This window comes from Schistocerca nitens, chromosome 2, assembly GCF_023898315.1.
Source record: "Schistocerca nitens isolate TAMUIC-IGC-003100 chromosome 2, iqSchNite1.1, whole genome shotgun sequence".
Classification (NCBI taxonomy): Eukaryota; Metazoa; Arthropoda; class Insecta; order Orthoptera; family Acrididae; genus Schistocerca; species Schistocerca nitens.
Genome location: NC_064615.1, coordinates 595,650,375 through 595,663,899, shown reverse-complemented (window position 1 = coordinate 595,663,899; position 13,525 = coordinate 595,650,375). Strand labels below are relative to the sequence as shown.

Genomic DNA, 13,525 nt, shown 5'->3' with positions numbered 1-13,525 from the left:
CTTCAAGAGAGTCGTTTGATATGAGGCAATGGAACCCACCACATTATGAGTTGCTTGGGGTAGGGGATAGTGATATACAACCACTCCGGTCAATAATGATGAATTTTTAATTGAAGGCAACTAAGTGTAGAAGTGGTATCTCATGTAAGTGAGAGATATAATATGATTCTAGGGTTAGACTTTCAGGATGGAGCTTAGTGGGAAAATATTCTGGGTGGGGAAGCTATTGTCAATGTCAATCTGTCATTAGGACTGTTGCACAATGTAATCCAGGTAAATGGTGAATTATGACATTGAGAATTAATTTCCATGACTGTGTGTGAAGCGGCAACAGGAAGTTGATATGAATGAATGTGGAACCTGACTTACAAGTAGGTACGTTGTATGTGGTGGAACTGTTAAGAGATAGTGAAGTATTAGATGCAGCATGTTGTTTAGTGAAGCAAAGCATCATACACTTACAAGAGAGGGCTGCTGTTAAGGTAGTACCTGTCAATGTGGATAATTTTGGTGCTGAGGTTGTTAAATTGTTAAAGGAAACATTGGTGGTGATGTTAGATTTTCTATAGGAGGAGAATTGCTGCACAGAAGGTTTAGGCTATAAAAGGGCACAGAATATTGCTAAGACTGCATTTCATGAAAAGATGAAGCATAGATGGAAAATCTGTTGTTAGAATTTCAGGACTGGTTCTCTCCATGACGACTACTGCCTGCAGTATCCGTGACACAGCACAGGATCCTGATAGGGGATGAAGCACTGGTGTATTGGGGGCTGTACTGAGTACCACAGTGTCTGCAGTCAATTTTGGAAGAGTTTACTAACCAACAGTATTTTAGAAGAGTTTACTAATCAACAGTAGGCCAATGACATAATAGAAGAGAGTAGTAGCCCCGGTAGGCAGGAATTGTAACTGCAATTCTGTTGCTATTATCACCACTAAATAGAAAGACTACAACAGATGCCTAACCAGTTCCAAATATCACACAGATGCTTGACAATCTTGGGTGGTGTTGGTACTTCTCAACAACGGACTTGAAGAGGGGGTACCAACAGCTAGAAACAGCTGAAGAGGACAGAGCCGGGACTGCGTTTTCAGCACCTTGGAGACATTATCAGTACAAAAGCAAGCACCAGCAACATTCCAGCATTTACTGGACAGGGTGTTAAAAGAATTGAAGCCTCATCAATGTCTAATATATCTAGATGATATAACCATTTTTTCACAGGAGTTGCATGTCTCACATTAAGTACAGAAAAGTTTCACTTTGCATTTCAAGAAGTAAATTATTTGGGTCACATAATTAGTAAGGATTGAGCCAGGACTTGTAAAACCTATTTTCGACCTTTTTTTGTATGTGTATCGATATTTCTATGTCAATTTGTAGTATTGCTTATGTAGAATGCTGTATCTGTCATGAAAATTCTTTGACTAAGTATACATATTCCAGCTATGTGAACTTTTGAATGATGTTGTTTAAATTGTGCTTATGAATTTAAATAACTACGGGAATGATTGTATATAATGTACTTTAAATGACTTGGCCCATTGTTAGGAATCATAGATGTGGAGAAGCCCCGCAGCTATGGAAGTAGCCTGGCGGAGTGGAAGAGGTGTGGTTGGCATGCAAGTGGCAACTCATCCTGGGCTCAGCAGTGCTTGGTTAACATCTTGCTAGCAGTAGTGGATAATTTTGGCTCATATTCTTAGAGTTTTGAGGCCAGAGAAGCTTAAGAGCAGTATTTATGGGCCTCAGTTGCTGCATTTGGTGATACCATTATCACGGCACGGTTTTTGGCCCTGTAAAAATATAATTCCAATGCCAATAAGATCAGTAATAGGGCAAGGTCAATAGTACTGCCATGATTGCATCGCCACCAGGTTAACAGCCACTGTGAATTATGCTGCTAGTACCACCAGTCTTGAACTAAATTGTTTATATTTGGCACTCTGTAAATGGACCAGGTATTTGCGAAATTTGGTTGATTTTAATAATAATTGTGGTGTTGCTAAAAACTCTTATCTTACACCCATGACTATACCAAATCACTAACCTGAACAGGAATCCTATCCTAGTGAATTAAATTCTGAGTGTCCTAGTTTATTATGGACTTACTTCGCAGCTGTAAAAATAGTTATGATTGCTTTCTAATGTGTGGAGTTATAGTGTTTAAAGTTCAGTTTTATAGTTTTGAGAAGTACTCCACTTACGGTGCATTTTTAGACCAATTGGCAGTCATTTCCTTAAATAATTTGCCTTATTTGAAAGGCTTCCCGAAAATAGTAACATTAATCCATAATGAAAAAGATTATTAATTGTTGCAATAATGCACTTTGATCAGAATTACTAAGTTTATCAGTGTTCATTTCATGAAAAAGTGTTTTCGTTAATGTTGTGCAGGCATTTGTACAGCCAAATATATTTTGAGTAGGTTAAACAACTGCTTATCAAACCACATTTGTTAAAGAGTTATAGTTTGTTGTTCTTTACATAAATAATAATGTAGCAAAGCAAAGGCTCCTTCACAGCCAATGTAGTTACATTTGCATTTGTTTTAATTACTTCAAACTGAGTTTAAGAAAGACACATTTATTGTATTACCTATTCTAATGCAAGTTGGTTAATGCACAGGCATAGAGGTCCTGTACTAAGCAATGATGTTATAGAATATGATCATTAACAGAGTCCCTGATTTAAATCAGAATCATTTTGTGCTCTTCCCTATTTAGTATTACTACAAGTTTCATGTGTGTTGGTACCTGGTTCTATAAACTGTTGAATCTAGTTCATTTAAAAATACATGTTGTTGAGAGGTAGACGTTACTGTTTACTATCTCACTGGCCATTTGTTTGTCTGACTTACTAGTCAGTACCACATTTATCTGCATGGTTAGGTTACTGTGTTGTAGTGTGATCAGGTATAAAGAAAGAGTTTAGTGTATGTGTGTTAAGGAAGGTTAGGTTAGCCTTAGCACTGCCTTCTTCTTTACTGCATTGTTTGACACAAGAATGCCTACTTAGGCTGATGACTGATATTAATACGTAATATTACAACTTACTTTTGTGCTGGGAGAACGTTTGTTCCCTGATCCACTTATTTACTATTAGTTATACTCTGCTGGAGTGTTTCAGAAAGGAATCCCAGTTTGATTTACTGTTTCCATTAGGTTATCTCAAAGTCACAACTTTCAAAAATTCCTCGCAGATATATAGCATTAGCATCGATTACCATTAAAGGTAGGTAAGCAGTGTTACCGTTACACTTGGTACCACTTGACAGGACATTTATTGTTTTTGATCATAAAATACAGTAAGTATCTAGCGAAAAACTAGTGTGGTTCGAGCAGTATATGTCCAATGGCATGTGAGTGCACTGAGCTCCAGTAGAGTGAACAAAAATAGACGTTGCATACAAAAGTAAATTGTAATAAACTTTCAGAATGGACAATGACGTGAATGCAGTAAGTACACCGAATGAAAGAAAAGAAATAGTGCCGGACAACATGGGAAATGCTGCCAGCAGATGTAGTAGTTCATGCAAGCAGATAAGAGAAGGTGCTAGTGATAGGCAGCTAGCCTACACGCAATATCACGAATGTGTAAATGAACGGATTGAGATGTTGAGACCATCCCAAACCAAACAAGAAAAAAAAGAGGATGCAAATGATGAGGACTTTGCAGATGTTAGCAGTTATGTGAACAAATCAGTTGACATGTTTGATTCACCACAAATAAAGAAAGAGCTGAAAGAAGCATATGAGGTAGAGCCAGAGCACGAAAATTCAGTAGAACAAGGAAGTACACAACCATTGACTGTGACTGACTATTTAAAAATATTGTCCGATCAAATGATGTCCGCTCAAATGAAAACACAAAATATGTTGTCAGATCTAATGAAAACACAACTCAGCAGTCTTGACAACCGATGTTAGCAATCTTGAAAGCCAGCTTAAAACACAGGTTAGCGATCTCAAAAGTCAAATGAAATTTAATAACACTAAATTAAGTCAACAGATTGAACAGGTAGACCAAAATGTAGGTACTTTTAAGTTCTGTTGTCATTGAAATAAAAAATGAAATTAATTCTTAAATCAAAACTGGCTAATATGCAAGGACAAATTAATGATATTAATGAAAGATTTGACATTTATGTGCTTCATTTCTCTTCAGGTAACTGAAGACTACATTATGTGTCTAAATCTGCGTCTTTCTGCCCCCACATTTCTTTGTAAATCTGAGTCTTTCTGACCCCACATTTCTTTGTAAGCTGTTGACAAAGTACTCGCTCTATCTGTCAGTTAGTATATGGTCTCAACTTGCTTTACTTTTTTCTCTGTCACCTAGTTTGAGGGGTTGCCTGCCACACTTATTTATTCTGAGACCTACTCCCCACGTAAATTTGGTTTCAGCTCATTTTGTCCCTCATCTTGGAGCCCAAAGGCTCAGATGTTAAAAGAATTCACTTTTCTTAGGATGTACATATAAGATGTTTACATTTCTCATACATTTCTCTCAAGGTCAGCTGTTAACTTCAGAAATGGCACTTCCTATAAAATGTTATATCTCCAATTTTGGAATTTTGAAGTTATTTATTCACTATAAGTTGTTGACTGCTCTCAACTATTAATTACAACTCTACTTTTGTGTTGGGGTTTGTCTTTAAATCAAAATGTTTGACTGCTGCAATTATTGATGGCATTCTAGACATACTACTTAAGAAATCTGCAACAAAAGCAATCACACAGGCAATCTGCACTAATTATTTTAAACTTCACTTTAAAAATATCAATTTCTTCTTAACATATTATGATGAATGGATATCAGGAGGGAGGACTGTTATGCCTGAATCCTCAGCTTTGACTGAGACTAGCTCAAACATTTCTCTTCTACACTCATAAACCAATCATCATCACACAAACAGACAGTGAAATTTTGTAATGAAGGGATTTGGAAAAACTGAAAGTCAAACATTTTTGTATCTAATATCTAAGATATATACCACAAACAGAATATATTTGATAATCGAATTATGACAGTACAGTAGAGCATCAATTATCCAAACATCAGTCAACCAAATGACTGTTTAACTGAATTTCACTCATTAGCATGTATGCTCTCCCTCTGCTACAGACTCTATGGTCTTGCCACCCCCAACTCCCTCCCCTGCACCAATGACTGTTTGACCTCTGTTATGATCACTTGTGGCAATTCTGCAGCATAAAGTAAACTTGCAATATAAAATGCCTGAACCTAAACGTGTTGCTCTTTATGTAAGAGATAACTACAAGATTAATATGTAAAAGGTTAGAAGAAGCGTCACATATTTTATACCAGTTGTATATGAACACAGATCTAGCTGACGCTGTTTACAATTATTTACATCAACCTACATGTGATCCCATTCTACATGAAAAGGGAATTCAATATAGTGAAAATCTCGGAGGGTTGTCGAATTTTAAAGTGAGCATGGGTTTGCCAAAACACTTAAAGTCAAGACATGATATTCATGAACTTCAGATACAGGAAGAAAAACTGCCTGCTGATTCTTTCAAAATCATACTCTGGGATGAATTGAGGGAAGAAGATTATGCTCTCAAAAATGTTTACAATGCTGATGACACTGGGCTCAACTGGAAATCTTTGCCAAGAAAAACTCTCCCTTCACATTGTGAATTACCAGCAGCTGGTCCTAAAATAAGGAAGGATCGTATTAATGCTTTAGTTCTGCTAATTCATCTGGTAGCCACTGACAGTCAATGCTCATCATTGGTGAAAGTAAGAAAATGTGTTGTTTCAAATTCATTAATATGTTTGCAATACCTATTGTTCACACCTCACAAAAGAGCACCTTGATGGACAGTATGATTTTCATGGAATGGCTTATGGAAGCTTTTGTATCCTCTGAAAAAGCTCATCACTTAAAAAATAGCAAAAGGGATTAAATATTACTGTTCCACTGTTCCCTGACAAAGCACTAACTCATCCATAATGTGATATCTTAAACAAAAAGGATTAATTCATAAAATTGATACTTCTTCCACATATCATAATCTCCTTACAGCGTATGCATCAAGATGTTATTGAGACTTTCAAACAGTGTCAGAGAAAGGAACTATTACGCAAGCTATTGTTAGAAAGCGGGAGGGAAAAGAAAGTCTGTTACAAAATCATTAAAAAAATATTGATTTGAAACACAATTCCCAAATGACCAGGGCAACTAGGATACTATAGACGAACAGAATTTGAAAAGTGCCTGCAGTAAAATTTAGGTATGGTGGAAAGTTCTCAAAGTCTAGCTGAAAATGATGAACAGAATGACCTGTCCAAAACGCTTAGTATCCTAAAAGAAGTCAGTTGCCATCAGTGTGATGAAGAAGACATTCAAGAATGGATGAGCATTGACAATGCAGATCCAGGGTACCAAACTGTACAGGATAGCGAAATGGTAAACCTCATCACTGATAAAGCTGATGCTGCCAGCATCTCATCAACAAATGGCCTTGAAAATGAAGATGGAAATATACTGGCTGCTTCTGAAGCATTTACATGTTTAGACACTGCCTTATGATTGTTTGAAGCTTGAGATAAAAGTAGCTATTATCAGATATCAGTCCTGAAAAAAATTTGTGACTTAGCTGATCGTAAGTGGTTAGGCTCACTCAGGCAGGAAAAAATTAAGGATTTTTTAAAACATCACAAGCAACTCTGTACATGCAAAATGAACATGTATTACTTTTTTTTTTGTATACAAGGCTGTAATACGTACATTCCTATTGTATTTGCCTTTGTAAAAATAAGAAAGATTCATGTCATTATAAATATATGTACTTTTTACTGGTAAATTGGTAAATAAACGAGTATAGTTCGATTATCCAAATAAAGTGGTTTCCCAAAACCTATGTCACCAGTCAGTCTGGATAATTGATGTTCTTCTGTACATTATTCATATCTCACTTGAAATTTAGACAAGGCATAAAACAAATACAAGAATAAAATTTAAAATGCAAACAGAAGTCTAACCACTAAGACTAAACAACCTGTGGTGCTGATTCCTTTATTTCTGCATGTATTCTTGTAGCATCAGCAATCTCATCAATGGATTGTGGCTGTTTTCCAAGAGCAGCTACTGATTCAGAAGCAAACTTCTGGATTTTAGCAGCATCTGTCAGTATAGATACTTGCAAAGAGGCTACTAGGGTATCCCAGTAACGGCGATTATGTAGTTCTAATTCAGAGCAAAGAGCCTTAACACTTACAGAGAAACATCCAACTTTCTCCTCTGTTCTGTGAAATTAAACAAAACAATAAAAATCATTGCTGTAGAACTGTTTTACAGATAATAATGATTTAATTTTGGTTGTGACAGTGGAAAATCACAATTGAAAGAAAATAATTATGGAAAGGATGGACAACTCCTCACATTAACTCTAGTACCACTAGGGTGGACAGGAAAGGGGGAGGGAGGTGCAAAAATTGCCCTTAGTATTTATTTTGTCATTAAAATATTTCTCAATATGGCAGAAAGAAATGCAATTTCTGACTGTTGGTACTGCTGTACTGTGTTGCCATTGTTGTTTTGAAGTAAATCTCCCTTGTTGTTCGAGCAGTTGTACATTAATTGCAGTTCTAATAAATCGGAGGTTTCTCACAGATGAATAGGTGTCAGCTATAATAAATGAAGCAAGTGAAGGTGACAAAAGTGATCCAGAAGAAGATGATACAGTTGTGACATACAATAGTGACACATCAATTGAAAATGAGTCAAGTTCACAGAGTTCATCCCTGATGAACAGCATGCAGCTGCTTCCAGCATCACTGTTACAGAATAAAGCGGTAGGGAATATATTACTGCACCTCCAAGACGAGTACGCAGGTCAGTACAAAATATAGAGAATTTTCATGAAGGTTTGACTCATGAAGGCTAGACCCCTAGTGCGACAGAATCTTTCAAAAAGTTTATAACTCCCAAAATAATGAAGATTATCGTAGACTATACAAACCAAGAAGCTCATAATAAGAACTTGAAACTTACAACCATAGAAGAAATGTACACCTTCATTGGTATTTGGATACTCATAGGCACAAATAATGACACCAGACTGCCTGTTGAGGGCTTACGGGGCAAAGTACTGGGAAAGAATATCTACATAGCTACAATGAGTCGTATTTGATGTGGAGAATTTCTGTCCCTGATTAGATTTGATGATAAAGAAACAAGAACTGAAAGACGAAAGCAGGATGAGTTTTGCCCCCTCCATGAAATTTTCAACAAAATTGATGAAATGTTTATGAAATACTACATACCAAGTGCAGATCTAATGATCGATGAAATGCTCTCCCTATTTCGAGGAAGATATCCCTTTAAGGTCTTTATGAAAGACAAGCCTGGGAAGTATGCCATATAGATTAGGATGTTATCAGATGCACACACCCAGTATGTTCTAAAAATGGAGGTCTACACAGGGAAGTATGAACGACCTGCTGAGGAACGGAGTGCAAAAGCAGTTGTTAGATGACTAGTGAATCCACTGGCAGGAAGTGGGCGAAATATGAGAACATGTCGTTGTGATACATCCACAGACCTAGCCAAGGAGCTTTACAGTAATGATAAGTTAAATTTGGTGCGAACATTGAAGAGTAACAGAAAAAACATACCAGAACAGCTAAAAAAGATGCAGGGTCGAGAGCTATTTTCCTCTAAGTTCTTATTCACAGATCCGAAAACAGGCAACACACCAGTTAGTTCAGTTTCATATATCTCCAAACTGAACCCTACTAAGAATCTTCTACTTCTTTCCACACAACACAATGATAACAAGGTGGATGAGTCGCCAGAGAAAAAAAAAGACAAACATCAGTCTCTACTACAATGAAACCAAAGGGGGCATAGACAGCGTTGATCAAATGATGTGACAACATTCAGTAAAACAAGGGATGAGAAGGTGGCCATTATCTCTCTATTTCACCTTGATAGATATTGCCTGTCTCAATGCTGGAACAATTTTCATGATAATCAACCCAAACTGGAATGAGAAGAAGCATAATGTAAGAAGGCTGTATCTGCTAGAATTAGGTCAACAGCTCATTAGGCCACCTGTGGAAGAGAGAGCAAAGCATTTCATGGGTTTACAAAAGCCTATCATCTCTGCAATGGAAAGTGTTTTAGGGAAAACACTGCTCAGCATTACTGCAACTGTTCAATCTGTTGAATTTTATTCCAGAGGAAGGTGTCACATCTTTTTGAAGAGTAAAAACTCTAAAAAGGAAAAAGGCAAGATGACAAAATTGTCTATAGTTTGTTGCAGGTGTTCAACTCATTCTGCAAAAACAATCATATGCAAAGCTTGTGAAATTGAAAGTGAAAGTGAGTAGGAAGGAAAAGAACAATAGTAATTTCTGACTTTGATTTTCTGTTTTCTTATTTGCAGTTTGCTATTGTACATTCTTTTCTGATTTCTTAATATAAGTCTGGTGTATATGAAAGTGTTAGTTTCATGATAAAAATATAATAATATTTCTCATATTCATTACTTTATTGTATTTGTATATGTTATAATGTTACTGATAACTATTGAAAGTGTGTTGCAACCTAGTAAAGAAATTCCTAGTTCATTAAATAATCAAAACCCAGACATCCATGTGATAGATCCGAGCTTAGTGGTGCTAGAGTTAATAATAAAATCATGAGTGGAGTAAAAAGATACTATTTATTCATTCATTTGTTGTTCCTGGCATCTTGTTGTGTACAATGTACAAAGATATAGAGCATGGTTCACAGTAACTGTGTGGCGACTGTTTCAATTGTGAATTGTGGTTTATTAGTCTCATAACGTACATAATCTAAATCATTTGATTCAGGTACAGGAGACACGTCAAAATTTTGGTAAAGTTTTACCATATACATACAACACCTGATTTTAACAAGTGGTACCATAACAATAATACAATATAAAAATACATATACAATAAAAAACTAACACTTAGTTACAACAACTGATTTTAACAAATGGTATCACAATAATAATACAATTTTGTTACACATACAATAAAAGACTAACAATTAATTACCCTTTGCTCAAATTATCATGTCATCCTCTATGAATTCTTCTACTGAATAGTAGCATTTATCCCACAGAATCTGCTGTAGCCATATTTTTAGACTCTCTGGCTTCATATTAAATATATTTTTGCCCATTAGCTTGTTATATATTGTCATCCCCATATACTGTGGAGTTCATGCATATAATTTCAAATGGTGTGTGGATAACATAAAATTATTTTTATTTCTTGTGTTGTATGTGTGGTTAAAGTGATTTTCCTCAAATAATTTTTGTCTGCTATGTACAAAGATTATAATTTCATAAATATATATGGAGGGAACTGTTAGGATTTGCAGGTTCCGAAATAATGGGCGACAAGGTTCTGTTTGTTGTGCACTACACATGTATCTTATAATTTTCTTTTGCAGTTTCAGTATTCGAGATACACTACTTGAATTTCCCCAGAAAATGATACCATACCCAATGACAGATTCAAAATAACTATGATACGCTATTTTTCGTGTACTCGTGTCAGAAGAGTTTGCTAGTATTTGCATTGCAAATGCAAAGCTGCTTAGTTTATTTGATACGAACTCAATATGTATACTCCAGTTTAAGTTGTTGTCCAAATTTAGTCCTAGGAATTTGACTGTGTTAACTTCTTCCATAGGATGATTGTGATGATGTGTTTTAAGATCCACACATTTCAAATGTTTAGTTTTGAAATGTACCATATTGATTTTTGCAATGTTCAGTTTCAAGCCATTTAACTGGAACCATATGACATAATACAAACAGTATTAAAGTTAAATATTTTCAAATGCATAAGCTTACATGTATGACTGCATAAAAAGTTTTGTAAAAAGCTAACAAAAAGCTAAACACACATATGGGGCAGTTTACATGTATGACTGAATTAAATTTTTTATAAGACATATTCCAAACACTATTAAAATCAAATGCATAAGTTTACATGTTTGACGGCATTAAAAATTGTCAAAATGCTAGACACACATAGGGGACAGTTTACATATGTGACTGAATCATCAACTGAGATAAAGCTAAATACACATAGGGGACAGTTCAAATTTATATGGGGATGCATAGAACATGAAGTAACAGTACTGGGCTTACAATACATGATGGGAATTAAGAAACTACAATAAGTACAAACATATAGCCTTATATCTTTCTTTGGGGGTGGGGCAGGGCAGGGGGAGGGGGAGAGAATTTTGGAGAGCTTCTGTAAATTTGCCTTTAAGTACTGATCAATAGAGTAAAAGGAGCGTGTGACAAGCAGTTCTTTTACTTTTTTCCTGAATGACAGCCCTTCAATATTTCCTATAATAAGACTATTTCCATTATATAAATATAGGGCATTGGTAAAATTTTCAGGATTTTGAAAATTGGTTTTGCTGATGTTCTAGGATGTTCAGCATGTGCTTCATGGTCTTTTAATAGCCTTTTCTGCATTGTAAAGGTTTTTTATGTGAAGGCCCACAGAGGGGGATGCCGTATGTTGAAATGGAATGAACTAGACCAAAGTACACAGTTTTTAATGTATCAATTTTGCCTGTTTGGCTGATTCTAAATGTGTAACAGAGGTTTCCCAGCTTATTCCTGTGCACATCCCACTTCAACGTGTTATCTACCCATATTCCCAAAAATCTGGTTGCTTCTACATAATCAATTTCATGGCCTTCTATTATTATTGAATTCAATTGAGTAGGTGATTCTTTTAATGGATAGAAGATCGTGTGGGCTGTTCTATTTGCATTCAGCAACAGTTTATTTCTGTGAAGCCAGGACAGCAGCCTACTTGTTGCATATAATATTTGGTCACTCATTTGTTGCACTGGTGTGCTACTGAACAACAGATCTGTATCATCAGGAAATAGTACAGGAGAAGTTTTGGGATGGTTCAGGGGAGGTCATTAATAAAAAGCAGAAAGAGAAGGGGACCAAAAACAGAGCATTGTGGCACACCACAAATAATCAGGGCTTTGTTGGAGCAAGTTCTTTCTTTGCTATTGGTAGAGAATTCAGCTACTTGCATCCAATTTGTTAAGAATGACTCAAAGCATTGATTACATACACCTCAGATCCCACATGTATCTAATTTCTGAAGCAATATATGGTGAGTAACAAAATCAAATACTTTGATTAGTTCAATGAACAATCCAGAGGAGAATTCTCTGTGATTGAAAGAAGAGAAGATTTGGTCACAGAGAGCAAAAAGGGCATCATTAACAGATCTGTGCTTGCGAAACCCATATAGACATTCATAAAATACGATATCTTTATTCAGAGATCCTAATACACAACTGAAAATGACTTTTTCATTACCTTTGATGTTGCTATAAGAGAGATATTGTCCAATTATTATTATATGCTGTCATCTTTTTTGAAAACTGGGATAACTTTTGACATTTTGAAGAGTTCTGGAAAGCACCTATTGCTTAATGAACTGTTTATTAAGTCATAAAGGGGCCCAACGATTTCTGTGGCAATATATATATATATTTTATTAAATGGTCAGACAAAGCATCAGTACCAAAAAAGTATGAGTTTTTTGTTTCTCTGATAATGTTAATAACCTCTGCAGCTGATGTTGATGATTTTTTTAGTGCTATTTCAAAGGTTTTTTGTGGTTTGGTCATTCCTGAAGAAAGATTGCTTATGTTATTCATGAAATGTGCATTAAACAATTCACTTGTTCCTTTAGGATCTGATATTTTTTCCAGTTCTCATTTAGAAAATCAGGCAGTGGTTGTTTACGCTTTGTTCCTGTAGTATCATGACAACTTTCCACACAGTTTTACTTAAGTCGCTTGCGTTTTAATGTACTGGTGGATTGAGAGATTTTTGCCTAGGATATCACTTTCTGAAGAACTTTTTTGTATTTTTTGAATTAAGAAAATGAGGGTCCCTATTTCTTATACTTTCCATGTACAGTCTTTGCTTAGTTTTACAGGAGGTGAGTACCCCTGGTATTATCCACTCTTTGTATTCAGGTTTCCTGGGGTCCTAAATACATGTTTCTTACAAGGGAAGGCAATATTATAGCAGCGACTCAGACTATCAGCAAAATTCTTAGCCTTCTTGTCAGTGTCTTCTTCCAGGTAAATATTTTCCCAAGACTGTTGTCTTTAAAAAAATCTTTAAATTATTGTAAACTATCAGGATCATTAATGCACCTCCCGTGAATTATTACTTTATATGGTAGGCTTGCATCAAACAGGAGACCTTGGTGGTAAGAGAGACCATTTGACAAGTTCTCAAGATTTATTACTAGATTAGAATAATGGTTTACAATGACTGTGTCAATGGAAGAAGAGAAAGTGGGAGTTATTCCAGTGGGTTCTTTTACACTATTCTGCACTGAGAATGTTGCTAGCACATTCCTTAAATCACTGGCTTCATGTGAAGCCACTGCTAAATTTACATTAAAATCAAAACATACAATTTTTTCCCCTTTTTGAAAT

General features: G+C 35.6%; 1 protein-coding gene across 1 annotated transcript in view; it reads right to left on the bottom strand.

Moving 5' to 3' along the window:
* LOC126236667 (cytoplasmic dynein 2 heavy chain 1) overlaps nt 1-13,525 on the bottom strand; it is an 873,274-nt gene that overhangs the window by 614,314 nt on the left and 245,435 nt on the right. Inside the window, exon 17 of the mRNA XM_049946146.1 lies at nt 7,038-7,284. Within this exon, the coding sequence (XP_049802103.1) occupies nt 7,038-7,284 (247 nt within the window). The remainder of the gene's footprint in view (nt 1-7,037; nt 7,285-13,525) is intronic.